A 15719-nucleotide genomic window follows, 5' to 3' on the forward strand; every position below is an offset into this window, starting at 1 on the left:
GTAACGTGACTACTTGTATACTTGTGAAAATAAGTTAAGCATTGAACTCCCATGATATCATAAGAATCACAACAGAAAGCGTTAAAAATGGATCAACAGACATCTGGTCATCTTATATCAGAGATATAAAAAACTCTGACAACTATTTCCACCTATATTAGCCAACATCCGTAAACCGATTTTAGGCAGATGTATTAAATCATCTACTGTGAAGAGAGTCTTTTAGCTGAAAAAGTCAAGTCAAGATAAACAGCACTTTTTAAATAAAGTTTGATAATTTAAGCTAACTTTAGCCACCATGAGCTGCTAAGTATAATTATAGCAGCAAAACCTTAAATAATACAAGTTGTTTCCATTCTTATGTATCAAACTTTCCATTTGTTAATGAATTGTTTTCACTTTGGAAAATGTCAGTCTGCTTTTAGCACATCTAAAGGGTACAGTTGTTACATTTGAGGATTTCATATTGGGATGTTAGGAAAGATTAAGATCTGTTTGTTTAGGGAAGTTGGTCCTAATTGGCTAGGCTACAGCCATAGCTTCTCATGAATTCCTGTGTTTTTCTAACATGATTCTAGCTGAGCTCCAACTCAAACCCTGCTGTGGGTGAGCACAGTTAAAAATAATCACATCATGTGCACTTTTGTGGCTTGACTTTTTAGAAGCTCACGAATATCCGCAAACTCTGTAGCACTTGGCCGAGTGGCGACTCTCTCAGCTGTGGTGATCACCTCTTCCTCATAATAATGATACCCCGGACATAAGTCTGTAAACGGAACTGAGCTATCAGCGGAGGAGTTAGATGGAATCCGCTGTCGTGTTTTAGGTTAATTATACCTCCATAGCGGTGACATCCTGTGGAAACTAAGTCAGATTTTCAGAGAGTGAACGAAGAGGAAGTTTGGAGATGGACAACGACGACAGTCCCATCGCCAGGGTGGAGAGGACTTTGTGGACAGTCTGGGTGAGCTGCTCCATCTTCAAAAAGTCAACTGTGTGATTTTTGAACTGGTTATATTTTAATGAAGAAGTTAAATGTGGACGCAAAGTCTCTCTCATCCTGTCTCCGTGAACGTCTCCCCCTCTCTCTCTCTACCCCTCACCATCTCTCTCTCTCTCTCCCTCTTACTCAAATTCCAACATGCTTTATTTGCATGATCATATCAAAAACATAGTATTGCCAGAGCACATGTTGCTAAAGCAGAGTCACATAAAACCAAGATATAATAAATAATGAAGAAAAAGAAAGAAGAAAAGGATTATTTTAAAAAAATGTGTGTGTGTGTGTGTGTGTGTGTGTGTGTGTGTGTGTGTGTGTGTGTGTGTGTGTGTGTGTGTGTGTGTGTGTGTGTGTGTGTGTGTGTGTGTGTGTGTGTGTGTGTGTGTGTGTGTGTGTGTGTGTGTGTGTGTGTGTGTGTTAAATAGACACCCAAACATTACCCTAATGTGCTCTCCACAATTTTATTTTTGCACAGGCCTTACAGGTTAATTCTTTGAATTATTTTCTGGAGAGAAGAATTCTTTACCAATTTCAGGGGAAATAAGCAGTTGCAATCCAAATTCATGTAAACTGAATTGTTCATATACAGTTACTTGTAGACAAATTGCACATATTTTTCGTCATCAGCTGGTCTGCTATACACTCATTTTAAAAGTGTAGGTTTAACTCGGTTTTTACATTGATATGAAACATTTGATTTGCTGTCTTAGCTGTATCAGTACTATCTTGGAGTTTTCCATGGAAGTAATTAGGATTATATGGACCTGCAAAATAAATCATTACTTTACTTCCCTCTTTCAGCCACTGCAGGATTAGTGACGTGTTGTTTTTGGTTTAAAGGCCTGCACTAAACCACAGACAATGTTAGCATAGAGTTGCTGATCTACTGCACCATACATTTAATAAAGAGAAAGATACAGAGAAGTTGGATATGGTGAGCAAAGCAAACGAGAGATAAAGGGAAACTGAAACTCATCAGTTCTCTTGAGAGATGACACCTCATAAGCGCTATCGTTTCAGAGGTGCAATATGGGGTTGAGTTCTTAACACCAAACTCCGATAACCATTTATAGACATTGCTTTGTGTATGGAGGCATTGTTATGTGGAAACAGGAAAGGGCCTTCCCCAAATCGCAGTTGCAAAGCTGGAAGGAAACTATTGAGTAAATGGCCTTGTATGCTGTAACATTAAGATAAGGTTATCCCAGACCATGAAACACAGCCTTAGTCCAAAAGCATAGGAAGGTATTCAAACAGGGATGTCATATTTTTAAGTATAACACATGCTCATGATATGCATAATGGAGAAGAAATGCATATATAATCATAAATAATCCAAATAAATCTGTCTTATTTTGTCTTCTTCTTGTTCTCAGAACTATATAACCGGAGCTGTGAACAGATTCCTAAGGCCAGAGCCCGCTGACATCTCCAACAACGACCCAAACTCCATCCAGGAATCTGCTGTTGAGAGGGAGTCCGCTCACTTTGGTCACACAGATAGTGAAACGGGGGTCAATGAGGAACAAACTCTTCCATCAGACTCTCTACTTAGCTCATCCCTGCCAGTTGTTGCCTGGGATCTTTGCACTACAGACATCGACCTGAGGCCCGATGAAGAAAGTGTGCTGTACAAAACCCAGTCCAGCAGAGGCAGCGTCAGTGATGACTCTGAGGAAGGTCGGGGCACGAGAGAGGAACAATTTGAACCAAAAGGAAATGACAATGCAGGGCTGCAGTTCACAAGGGAAGACAAACAAGAAGCAGACGAAGATCAGAAATTGCTCACGGATGGACAAGATGACACGCCAGAGAATAGAGAGGATGAAGAACATGCGATCACCCGGTCACTAAGACCTACAGGTGATGCAATGACTGAAGACATGGAGGACGACGAAAGAGAAACTAGTGACGACAAAGAGATGACCATGACACCAGAGAATCTTCAAAAAATGGATGAGACCCTTCAAGTACAGGAAGAAGATGAGCATGGAGATGAAGATTTGCAGGCGGAAGACAGTGAGGTAAACTTGATCACAATAACAGATTTGAGTCTAGAAGAGAAGGATAACATTGACGTAGAAGAGGCTAAGTTACAGATAAAAGAAGCAGATACAGAGGCGATGTCTGAGGAAGTAGAAAACAAAGATGGTGTGCCACAGCTGGCCTCTGAAAATGAGAACAAGTCTGATGACAGAGCAAAACAAGTTGGTGAAGAGTTCTCAGATGATGACAAAGATAGACAAGAGGACGGTGGAATAGTGTCCAAGGAAGAGCCTAATGTCGTGCAGCAAGAGCATGCTATGGTTGATAGAAATAAAAGTGATAAAGTGGAGGAGGAGGAGGAGGAAGAAGAGGAAGAGGAGGAGGAAGAGGTGTTGGAGGAGCAGAAGAGCACAATGGATGAGGGGGATTTCAATGAAGAAGGTGTGAGTGAGGGTACAAACAACCAGGCAATAGATGAAGCATTGGAGGAGGAAGACCACATCAAAACAGATACAGAAGACAGTCAAGAAGAAGATATAATAACCGAATGTGTTACATGCAGCAAAGAAGACGAGCAGAATGATAAAACAGAGCTAGCTGAAAACATATATGGAGAACAAGAGGATCAGGCGAAGGACACTGAAATGCAAACCAAAACAAGAGAGACAGATGAGACAGAAAGCCACATGATCAATGAAGACTCTGATGTGCCAACAACACACATTTCAGTACATGATAGTTCTTTTAATAAAGTAGAAGAAGAAAGGCTCGCCAGTGAAGTAGTCCAAGAGGAATGTAACATGGAAATAGCATGTACCACCACCTCAGTTATGGTAAGACCTGAAGGCGAGACTGGAAAGGAAATGAGTGTTGAGTGTAAGAATATTCCTCTGGGGATATGTGAAGGCCCGGTTGTTGTGTCGCAGGAGTTACAGAGGAACGAAGCAGATAGAGAGGCAACATCTGAGGAAGTAGAAAACAAAGATGGTGTGCCACAGCTGGCCTCTGAAGATGAGAACAAGTTTGATGAAAGAGCAAAACAAGTCGGTGAAGAGTTCTCAGAAGATGATAAAGATTTCAAGGAAGACCCAGGCTTCACTTCACTTCATGTCGAAACCCAAAACAAACAAGAGGACGGTGGAATAGTGTCCAAGGAAGAGCCTAATGTCGTGCAGCAAGAGCATGCGATGGCTGATAGAAGTAAAAGTGATAAAGTGGAGGAGGAAGAGGAAGAGGAGGAGGAGGAAGAGGAGGAGGAGGAGGAGGAAGAAGAAGGAGAGGAGGAGGAGGAAGAGGAGGAGGAGGAGGAAGAGGTGTTGGAGGAGCAGAAGAGCACAATGGATGAGGGGGATTTCAATGAAGAAGGTGTGAGTGAGGCTACAAACAACCAGGCAATAGATGAAGCATCGGAGGAGGAAGACCACATCAAAACAGATACAGAAGACAGTCAAGAAGAAGATATAATAACCGAATGTGTTACATGCAGCAAAGAAGACGAGCAGAATGATAAAACAGAGCTAGCTGAAAACATATATGGAGAACAAGAGGATCAGGCGAAGGACACTGAAATACAAACCAAAACAAGAGAGACAGATGAGACAGAAAGCCACATGATCAATGAAGACGCTGATGTGCCAACAACACACATCTCAGTACATGATAGTTCTTTTAATAAAGTAGAAGAAGAAAGGCTCGCCAGTGAAGTAGTCCAAGAGGAATGTAACATGGAAATAGCATGTACAACCTCCTCAGTTACGGTAAGACCTGAAGGCGAGACTGGAAAGGAAATGAGTGTTGAGTGTAAGAATATTCCTCTGGGGATATGTGAAGGCCCGGTTGTTGTGTCACAGGAGTTACAGAGGAACGAAGCAGATAGAGAGGCAACGTCTGAGGAAGTAGAAAACAAAGATGGTGTGCCACAGCTGGCCTCTGAAGATGAGAACAAGTTTGATGAAAGAGCAAAACAAGTCGGTGAAGAGTTTTCAGAAGATGATAAAGGTTTCAAGGAAGACCCAGGCTTCACTTCACTTCATGTCGAAACCCAAAACAAACAAGAGGACGGTGGAATAGTGTCCAAGGAAGAGCCTAATGTCGTGCAGCAAGAGCATGCGATGGCTGATAGAAGTAAAAGTGATAAAGTGGAGGAGGAGGAAGAAGAGGAGGAGGAGGAAGAAGAGGAAGAGGAGGAGGAGGAGGAAGAGGAGGAGGAGGAGGAAGAGGAGGATGAGGAGGAAGAGGTGTTGGAGGAGCAGAAGAGCACAATGGAAGAGGGGGATGTCAATGAAGAAGGTGTGAGTGAGGCTACAAACAACCAGGCAATAGATGAAGCATCGGAGGAGGAAGACCACATCAAAACAGATACAGAAGACAGTCAAGAAGAAGATATAATAACCGAATGTGTTACATGCAGCAAAGAAGACGAGCAGAATGATAAAACAGAGCTAGCTGAAAACATATATGGAGAACAAGAGGATCAGGCGAAGGACACTGAAATGCAAACCAAAACAAGAGAGACAGATGAGACAGAAAGTCACATGGTCGATGAAGACTCTGATATGCCAACAACACACATTTCAGTACATGATAGTTATTTTAATAAAGTAGAAGAAGAAAGGCTCGCCAGTGAAGTAGTCCCCAAGGAATGTAACATGGAAATAGCATGTACAACCACGTCAGTTACGGTAAGACCTGAAGGCGAGACTGGAGAGGAAATGAGCGTTGAGTGTAAGAATATTCCTCTGGGGATATGTGAAGGCCCGGTTGTTGTGTCGCAGGAGCTAGACTCTCCAGCATTTGAGGAAACACAAGAGGGATTTCCTGACTATAAAAATAAGCTAGATGAAAACACAACACAAAGGTTCCTGGAAGAAGGGGATTGCGGGGAAATCCAGGGCAGCCAGTTACCAGAAGAGGTGAAGGGCAAAGAGCCGGAGAGCCTTCAAAACAGTGGCTGGAGCACCGAAGCTGACTATTTACTGGTGAGGGAGCGTAAGGAGGAAGGAGAAGAAGGCACCAGAGATATTGAGAACAGCTTTGACGACAGGTTAACTGAAGATACGGAGGAGCAACTTCTTGAAGCAGTAATTCAAGACTCAGGACATTTCTTGGAGGGAGAGGAAGGAGATTTACTGTCAATGAAGTCGAGGATCGTACGCTCAGACGAGACAGATAAGGTGGCAGAAGAGCCGCAAGATGGGACTGAAGAGCTTTTGGTTGAATTTGACATAGAAAAGGGGTTATGTGATTACAAATTATCTGATCAAGTTGGCAGTGAGGCGAAAGAAGCTGTCACAGCAGAGGAAGTGGTCTGGTCCACTGATGAAACTTTCCTCAGGGCTGAAATAGAGACAAGCTTCTTCCAGGAATCTGAAGATGCCCGAAACTCAGAGCAAAGCAAAAATATGACTCTTAGTTTATCAGAAAATGTGACTGAATTTGAATTCTTAAAACAGTCAGAAGATATTATGCCTGAAATACTCGTAGATGTAGAAATGCACGATGCAGGGATAGATGTGGAAGAAATGGGTTATGGAATTGAGGAGGAGGCGGCAGAAGAGGAAATGCAAGACAAAACTGAGATGGAGATTTCACATCAGAAGGAAGCAGGGATGGCAGAATCTGATTTGGAGGTGAGAAATCAACTATCAGATAAAGCACTTGAGATTACAAAGGAGGAGATTTTGACTCAAGAGGCCGGGGAATCAAAGACAGATGAGTCCAAACCAAAATATATGACTGTGTTTTCAGCAGAAGCAGTGGCAGAGCATGTGACAGAATCGGAAGGGATTCATGATGAAGGAACAGTCTGTGGAGGTCAGGATGTGATTGATGAAGAAATCCTTGATTTGTGGATACAAACGGCTTTGTCGGAGGACACAGATCGTATAAAACAACAAGAAGAGCCAGAGCCAGCACATCAAATTAAGCCATCGTATGAGGAACAAGATGAAGTATCATCAGTGCAGACAGAGAACGATAAAGAGCAGCTTGTGGTGTTAAATTTAAAGGAATCTGAGTTAGTAAGTGATACGTCTTCATCAACAGTAGAATCTGGATTTTTAGACCAGTCTCTCAGTGAAGGGGGGGAAACTCAGCTGCTGAACTCAACTATTGCTGGGTCATTTCAGGGCATATATGACATGTTGGCTAATATGTCAGGATCAGCAGACATCGCTGAATTGTCAACACAACAATTTAACTCCGACATTCAGGATATATTGATGGAGGAAACAGCTCAGACAGGGAGATCATATCTGAAAGAGGAGGAATCAATCACTGAGACAGGATTTCAACCGGATTCAGGGGCCCCGTCACCAGACGCTGGACATCTATATCAGGAGTCAGATAAAGCACAAGAAAAATCAGATAAAGAAATTGCTGAATCAGAGGAGACTGAAACCGATTCTCAGACAGAGATTAATGCTGAGGTAACTGAATGGAAAGACACGGAAGAAGCAGACGCTCTATTCAAAGTGGAGAAACCAGAAGCTGAAGATGAGCCTCTTCAGAGATCTGACTCTCCTGCTGAATTGAAACACACTGAATCAGGACAACCCCAAAGTAGCTCAGAGGCTTCTTCTTCAGGGGAGGAAATACTGTTGGCAGAATCTGGTTCACCAGACGACACCTGCACTGAACCAACACTTCGAGGGTCAGAGGATGAAGCTGAATCATTACCTGTGTCAAATGAAGTGAAGGTGGAAGATCAGCTGATGGAAGAGTATGAAGATCTGATGGAGGTATTGTTGTAAGATAATAGAAATGACCATAAAAATGTCTTAAATAAAATCAGTCAGTATTCATAAAATACGGAGATCTGTGAAATGAGCTGTTTGTCATTGCAGGTGGACTCCGCTGCCCTTGACTTTACTGTGCAAAGGTCAAGAATTGCTGTTAAAAACCCTCGTGTAAGGCCGCCCAAAGATCCACGCTTCCTCCTACATATGCCCTCAGTGGCTCCTACACCCTCTCCACGTCCGTCGGCCAAAGTCCCTGCAGGAGTGCCTTTAGGAGGCATGGGCATTGGAATAAAACTGCCTGGTAGGTCAATAATGATGTATGGAAAGCTATTACCTTGATTCTTTCATTTGTGTTATTTACTACAATAATTTCACAATGGTTTTATTTTTTCAGGGCTTGGTGCAGGATTTCCTGTTTTAAAAAAGACACAACGGCGGGTGGAGAGAGATGAAAATAGTCCAGACACCGTTTCTCAGGTTATCTTTCAATACCACTTTTCTTGCTGAGATTTATTTACAAGACTTCTTTATAGAATGTGTTTATTATTATTATTATTATTATTATTATTATTATTATTATTATTATTATTATTATTATTATTATCATTGTTGTTATATACTGTATTAAAATGTCACAATATCAAAAGGAGCCAGAGGAGAAGAGTGACACTCCCAAACAAGATGAGACACCACAGAAACCTAAATGGATGCCACCAAGACATCCGGGGTAAAAACATAAACAACACTTAGTCTCCAATTATTTATGTCATAATATTCACAAAGAGGCTAACTGTGTTTAGACATTCTCTGATTATTTTCTTTGTGTATTTTTTTGTGTTCCCAGATTCGGTAACCCACTGATGTCCGAGCTGAAGACCAAACTGAAGAAAACCACGAAAGAATGACATGTAGATTAATTTGAATGCTTTGTATGAATGATTGAAAATAATATACAAATTGCTTTATTTTTGATGTATTTATGAAACTGAATACAGTGTTGAAATGTTCATCAGATCCATTGCGTGCCTTATGTTTTGTAATAAAGCTTATCTGAATAAAATATAGTAATTTTTATACGGCTCTGGGGTGCAAAATAATAATCCTCTGAAGTTCATGGTTGAGACACTGGTGGCGGATAGTGGAAAACATAGTCCAAACTAAGGTTTGAATTGGCTCAGAGCCTCAAATCATATTAGTTCTGCATCAGATCAGAGTTGGTTCAATTCTAAGATTTAAAAGTGTTACTGTCACAGTAGCTACAGTGTAGTTATGGAATAAAAAGCGTAAGTCCTAGTCTCCTTCAACAATGCAACATAAATATATATAACAACTAATGCAATAAAACAATAGAATAATAAAATAGGGCCAAAAGAAACACAATATAAATAAAATACTGCAAGAGAATGTTGCAAGTGACAAATGTGCAAGTAATGAAGAAGTACTGTACATGTAAAACAGACTAAGATCATTTAAATACCTTAAAGTGAGGCTGGGATTTATACACTGATTTGGGCACATACAAGAAAAAGCGTTTTAATAATTGCAGAGGAAAGAAATGACAAGAATGCCATTTTATTTATTTTTTTCGAGTTTTGCCGAGACACTGGATGTCAGTATTGCTGCTTCACATGGCTATCATTAAACGCACGAAGAAGAGTCCTTCAGCTTTGATTGGTTAGCATCATCCAATGACCGCAAAGTGTTCTGACGTTTGAACCGGATTGGCGCTCCAGGCGGTGGTTGTAACTTTATGACATTCCGATGTTCTTTCAAAACATAGTCGTCCACAGTTGAAGAGTTTAATTTAAAAGACTCACGGAAAAAAGGTTTTGGAGACTTTTCCCAGACACAACCCTCCCTCCAGCAGTGGCTGCTGAGTTAGGTAAGTCATAGTCGTTTCCGTTCTGACAACTCGTTACTATGCTACCATTAGATTAGCTTCTCATGCTTCAGGCTTAACGTCTCTACTGTAACTTATCTACATAAAATGTAAATGTGTCAATGGTTTCTTTTAAAAGCTATGCTGTTTTATGTAATCTGCTGGTCGAAGTTGCAATGTTATTATATCTAGCAAACGAAATGTGTCTGGCTAACTAAACGGAAGGGAAAATACATCACAAACTGCTGGTCAGTTGGCTTTATTGAATAGTGTTTTTGTTTTAATCTATAATGTTGTACCTACTTGCTTTTTACTATGTAGTCTGTACGTTAACATGTTTTTTTACAAACTTATGTTAACACCAATACATAAATCAGTCATTATTATTATTAATAATAATAATAATGATACATTATATTTGGAAGACCTTCCATAACACCCAAGGACACGTTACAATTCCTAAAATATTCTGAAAAAGGTTCAAAACAGTAGAACCAGACAGAAACACAAGCAGGTTAAACATGAAAGAGGTAGAGTAGGCAGACCCAAGAAAGGGGAGCAAGGGCAATAACATTTAGGAGAAAGGGGCCATGTACACCTCACCTTGTGATCTTCTGATGTCACATTTGAAATGAAGTCTGACATTTAAATTGTTTAACCCACAGGCTGCAGGCACAGAGAGACTGAGAGGACACCTGAAAAATGTCTGCTAGGCAATCAGTGTGCGGCTTGATTGGATTGCTGGAAGAGGAATGCTTGCCAGAAGTTACGCTCCTTGACTATACATTTGACTCAGCTCTTCCTGGTAGCGTGCCTGCTACTCCTGTAACCGCTGGGTCTGTGAAAAGCAGGATTACCTCTCTCCAGTGTTCCCAACTGACTTCATCCCCATATTCAAACACCACGACTAAAACAACCTGCCCTCTGAATAAGAGCGTGGATCTTACCCAATCTGATGTTAACAGATTCACAGGGGAAAATGATACTCGCAATACTAAACCTAAAGTGGATGGCAAGAAAATGTTGTCAGAAACAAGCTCAATTGACAGTACAAGTGATAAAGAAAATAACGAAGGCCACTCTCCTGAACTGTCCAAACATGCTTGGACAACAACTACCGACTTTGATGATAACATGAAAGACCTCTCAGAGAGTATGTGCGCTCCTTTGTGCTGGATGGATTGCCGATACTTCCCAGAAATTACTCTTCTTGAAGTTACGCGTGATTCTGAGCCATCAGAAGTCGAGGACTTATCCTCCATGGACGTCACACAGGATAGAACACCAGTGGCTAATTTGGAAAACAACATGCCTCCTTCAGAGTCCAGCAAAAATAGTGGGACGGAGCCTGACAGGTGGAATATGGTTCAAAGAGAAGAATTGTCAAGTAGTAGTACCATTACCGGAAATGTCACCCACTCCACAATCTCCTTTAGCGAAAAATCTGATAAAAGTGTGGGAGGGAACGTAACGCAAACATTTCTGGAACTAACGCAGGATATTTCTACAAGCAGTGTTTTGGAAAATCGTAGGCCTACATTGGAGCCCATCGGACCAAACATGGTGAAGATTGAAACATCAGCTGAAAAAACATTTGGTACCCATCCTGCTAATGTCACACATGACATAAGCTCCTCGAGTGACATGTCTGTTCAGTGTGCTGAATCACAGCTCTCTGCCTCTGATGTGCAGTGCAACAGTAGTTTAAAGACAGTCACCTCTGAGCTTCATGTTGAACCTGTGCTTGACGTTAATACTCTGGAAGCCAATGACAAGTTTCTTACCAGCCATGATGCTGAAGTGACTACCAAGGAGACACCACCAAGCCCAAAAACCTCTGGGTCTGTTAACGGCATGTTTACCTCCCTCCAGCCCTCTCAATCGAGTCCCTCCATGGATTTAAACACCACTGCTGAAACACCCAGCCCTCAGAACAAGACTCTGGATCTTTCTCCATCTAATGTAAACAGCTGCGAAGCGAAGAGTCAGGCTGCAGTAGAGGCTTCAGTCATTAGCAACACTACCGAAGTTTCCGTGAATCAAAATTCTTCTGCTGTAAAGGCAAGTGGTTCAGGTGACATGCTGAATGCCACTTTTGACAGAGACCCTCTTAAAAAATCCAGTGCCGGTTCTATTTTAGCGGAAGCTAGTGCAGGAACCTTTTGCCTCGAAAACAACACTTTCGATGCTAAACTTCTCCCTAAGGAAAATGGCACAATAACTTTGTCAGAATCAGGCTCCAATGACAGTCACCAGAGCACTTTTGACAAGCTCTCTCTTAATGCAACCAGTAGCCCTAAAGAAAAGACTTCTGTGGCACACCATCCTGAACAGAATAGGACTACAGATAAAGACTCTATTGCCAAGACGGCTGCGACCCCTGAGAGCAAGTTTGAAGCCTATACAGCTGTTGAGGTGAATTCTGGAGCTATTCGACGTAAAACTCAAGATCTTTCACAATCAGGTCTGCCTGTGACGGATGGTCTTTCCGTCAGTTTGGCCCATCAAAGCATGGACACGGAAAGCAAAGAAAACACGTTCGACTTTGATGATACCCTTGACTTAAAGGTGGACTCTTTGGTCACTTCAACACCAATGATTACAAGGGAGGAGGGCAAAATCTTATTGGGACAGAGAAAACTGTATGGGGACGGTCCCTTTAAGCCGGAGGGTCAAGTGCCGTCTGAGGTCCCATCAAACCTTGTCTGCGACCGGAAAACTTTCTTGACGCTTCCAGCTGCTAAATCCCTTTTGCCTCCATTGAAAGCTGCATCCCAGTTGCTGAAACACACGACGGCCTCCGCGCTTCCAGGAAGACTTGAGGCGTTGACATTAGGACAGACCATGACGAGACAGAGAGCCCAAGCCGAGGCTCTGAGAAATACTGCTGCTTCTGCTGATCCTCCACAGGTAATAGAACTTGGGCTTTTTTGTTTTACGCTATGTTTACAAAAAGTTGACTGCACATTTGGTTGGATAGAAGAGATCAAATGAACTCGATTGACCCTGTTAGATTCATCTGTTCAATCCACTTTCATAAGCGAGACCAGACGACTGAACAAAAGCTATAACTGCATGGATGGCTAACAATCTGTTGTTTTTTTGTTTGTTTTTTATGTTCCTAAGACTGCAGGAATATCAAGCTCATACAAGTTACGTGCAACAACAACAACAGCAACAGGTAGGTGGAGTCTATTTTATTTTAGAATCAGCCAACAGTATAATGCCCTTAAATAGAAGATGATGAGTGCGCACCGTATTCACATAAACACTGTCTTTCCTCTGTGTTGATGTTAGGATCCAAGCAACCCAACTCCGGCTTGCAAAGGCCGCAGTTAAGTGGAATACCGACGGGCATCCAGAGAGCTGCGACAGGTCTCAGACCACCATCCATGAGAAACCACGCATCATCTTCTTCAAGCACTAACAAACTCCGTGGACCTACAGGTACTCGCGTCCAACCCTCTGACAGACAATGTGTGTTTATTTTAACTGTATTTGTAGTATTACAGTTATTGAGGGTCTGTGTGAAATGCTGAATACGCAAAGTCTTGTCCGATTTGGCTATTCTTTTTAATTGTTACATGGTATTGTATTTATTTGGTTTTTTCTCTCTCTTTACCCACAAGGAGCTGCTTCTCCTGGGGCGAAGACTTCACAAGCAAAGAAGCAGCCATTAACCAGAGGTGAAACTTTGCCAATAGCAAAGAGGAAGAAAATGGGTAAAAACTCTGCAGAGGAAAGCTGTATTGATTCAGCTTGTGTGTTTTTAGCATTACATAAAGTAGATGGTTACTATTTGCTATGAAGCAAACTGACAACACCTTTAACCGAAACAAAAGGGGTTCAAAATCTGGACTTTTCTCGCCTTACTTAAAGACTCACTTACTTTGCTCTTCTAATTTCAGATACTTCCTTATCGAGCGGTAATGCTGAAGCCTCAACATCTTCCTGTGATACTGCAAACAGAATCAAAAACCTCAAACGGCCAGCAACCACTAAGAGAGCTTTGCCAGCCAAAACCCAAAGGGAAGGTAGGTTGGCACTGTACCATACTCTTCTGATATGTAGCGTTATTGCGTCATACTGTTGTTGTGATTTGTGTTAAATAACCTGGACTATTTGGGAGTTACTTACCTTTTCCCTATCACATTCTTTCAGAAGCTGCAGTGCCAGCCAAAACTTCTGAAATCTCAACATCCTGTGCCGCTGTTAGCAGAGCCAAAGCCCATAAACTGACCGGCCATAGAGCTCAGTTTGCTAAACCTAAAGGCCATGGTAAGTTGCGGTGCTCAGATGCAAAAAAAGGACAGCTAAGGTCACTGAATATAAAGGTCGTAATCTTATGTCCATCTTTAAATTGTTTGAAATAAACTTCTATTCTTGTATCCGACTTTTTTTATCAGGTTGAAATGTCAGCTTGGAAAGGGAATCTGTTTCCTTTCACTAGCCTGAAATTCCATTATATCCTTTTTATATTTTTAATTAAATGGTAACAGGGTATGCACTGCAGTTTACTTGAAAGGCAGACCAACTGATTGGGAAAATACAGCCTTCTTCCAGCTGCAACCTGGAGCTTGTGGCCGTAATTGGTAAATGGTTGAACCATGAGCTCCATGTTCTCTCTCAGTCTGATGCTTAAAAACACTGCTGAGGAGTTATGGAAGCCAAGGTTGCTTCGCTAGCGGCATTCAGCTTGTCTGCATTGTTGGGTCTCGTGTCTCTCATCTGCCTCTTGGTGTCATTGTTGACCATCAACTCAGTCTAGACAAGCATGTAAATTCAGTGGTTCCATCATGCTTTTATCCCCTCAGAAGTATTACAAAAATCAGATCGTTCCTCTCTACCTCTATATCTAAGTGAGAAATCCCTCCCCTGCCTCGAGCGCATCCAAAACTCTGCTGCAAGGATTTTAACCCAGGCATGGAAATATGACCACATCACACCACTCCTTGCTGCCTTGCACTGGCTACCTGTTGCCTTTTGAATCGATTTTAAGATGTTATTGCTGACTTTAATGGCCTTAAGAGGCCTCGCCCAAAGCTATTTATCTGCCCTTTTTAAAGCCCTATGCCCCGATTCCTGAACCAGTGACAACATCAGAAGCATCTTGGGTTAAGGAGAAAAATAACTGGTCTATTGCTCAAGTGTTCCAAAGTCCTCTTTTAGGATTAAAGTACATTTTGCACTTAATTTGGGAATCAAGGTCACAGAGCCTGGTGGAAGATTGGAGATGCACAGAATCAAAGTTGCCTTAAGACAAGTGTGAAGTCTCCACACTCAGTGATGATTTGGGTCCGCTGGTGTTGGTCCACCATGTATTATCAAGTCGCAAGTCAACGCAGCCGTCTACCAGTACATTTTAGAGCACTTCATGGTTCCTTCTTCTGACAAATTTTATGGAGATGCTGATTTAATTTTCCAGAAAGACTTGGCACCTGCCCACACTGCCAAAAGTACCAACACCTAGTTTTATGAACATGGAATTACTGTGCTTTTGCCCGCAAACTCGCCTGACCTAAACCCCAAGTAGTGTTACACGGAAGTTATACATTAGGAAGTCACCCTCACTTATCCAAGTCTGATTTACAGGAAATGCATAATTTGACTGTCCTTATCCTGCTTAATGTACTTGTGTCCTTTGTATTGCAGGTTGCGCCAACTGTGCTGCGCTTGAACAGCAACTCAAAACGCAATCAGAAGAAATAAGGAGACTAAAAGAAGGTAAGACCTAATAAGGAATTTTATGCTAAATGCAGTTTATTGCAAATATGTTATAAAAAAAAAAAACATGCTGCAATGTTCTGGAATGGAGAAAAAAATCAGTGATTCTCACAATCCTTTAGTCCACTTTTTAAAATAGTATTGCTCTCATTTCCAAGTTTAAAAAATTGTTGATTGTGTCCTATGTCTTATTAATGCATATTTCCTTCTTTCCAGAGCTGCTGAAGAAAAGTAAAGAAGAAGAATGCTGATAATAAACATTCCATATAACAATTGTGTTTAAAAGAGTTACCACTTGTTTTTTGTTTTGTTTTTAATTGCTCAATAAAGTAGCATGTTTTTAAAAAAGTGTGGTGAATTAACACTTTGCCCGCTGGGTGGCACCATAACC

General features: G+C 41.6%; 2 protein-coding genes across 3 annotated transcripts; both read left to right on the forward strand.

Annotated features, from left to right (window-relative positions):
- The first annotated feature begins 105 nt into the window (after nucleotides 1–105).
- On the forward strand, nucleotides 106–8799 carry si:ch211-136m16.8 (trichohyalin). Its single transcript, XM_063893690.1, has 6 exons — nucleotides 106–964; nucleotides 2377–7725; nucleotides 7831–8026; nucleotides 8120–8202; nucleotides 8373–8452; nucleotides 8570–8799. The coding sequence occupies exons 1-6, from the start codon at nucleotides 908–910 to the stop codon at nucleotides 8628–8630; spliced, it is 5826 nt and encodes a 1941-aa protein (XP_063749760.1). The 5' UTR covers nucleotides 106–907; the 3' UTR covers nucleotides 8631–8799.
- A 627-nt stretch (nucleotides 8800–9426) lies between these two features.
- Nucleotides 9427–15717, forward strand: LOC134870595 (uncharacterized). Of its 2 annotated transcripts, none has more exons than XM_063892833.1 (9): nucleotides 9427–9607; nucleotides 10270–12514; nucleotides 12731–12785; nucleotides 12902–13051; nucleotides 13234–13326; nucleotides 13513–13638; nucleotides 13766–13882; nucleotides 15257–15328; nucleotides 15545–15717. In XM_063892833.1, the coding sequence occupies exons 2-9, from the start codon at nucleotides 10307–10309 to the stop codon at nucleotides 15577–15579; spliced, it is 2856 nt and encodes a 951-aa protein (XP_063748903.1). In that variant the 5' UTR covers nucleotides 9427–9607; nucleotides 10270–10306; the 3' UTR covers nucleotides 15580–15717. The 2 variants fall into 2 exon arrangements, with proteins under 2 accessions (XP_063748903.1, XP_063748904.1); XM_063892834.1 differs by having other exon boundaries at nucleotides 13234–13290.
- The last annotated feature ends 2 nt before the right edge of the window (nucleotides 15718–15719 follow it).

The sequence above is a fragment of the Eleginops maclovinus genome, chromosome 10, assembly GCF_036324505.1.
Source record: "Eleginops maclovinus isolate JMC-PN-2008 ecotype Puerto Natales chromosome 10, JC_Emac_rtc_rv5, whole genome shotgun sequence".
NCBI classification, from domain to species: domain Eukaryota; kingdom Metazoa; phylum Chordata; class Actinopteri; order Perciformes; family Eleginopidae; genus Eleginops; species Eleginops maclovinus.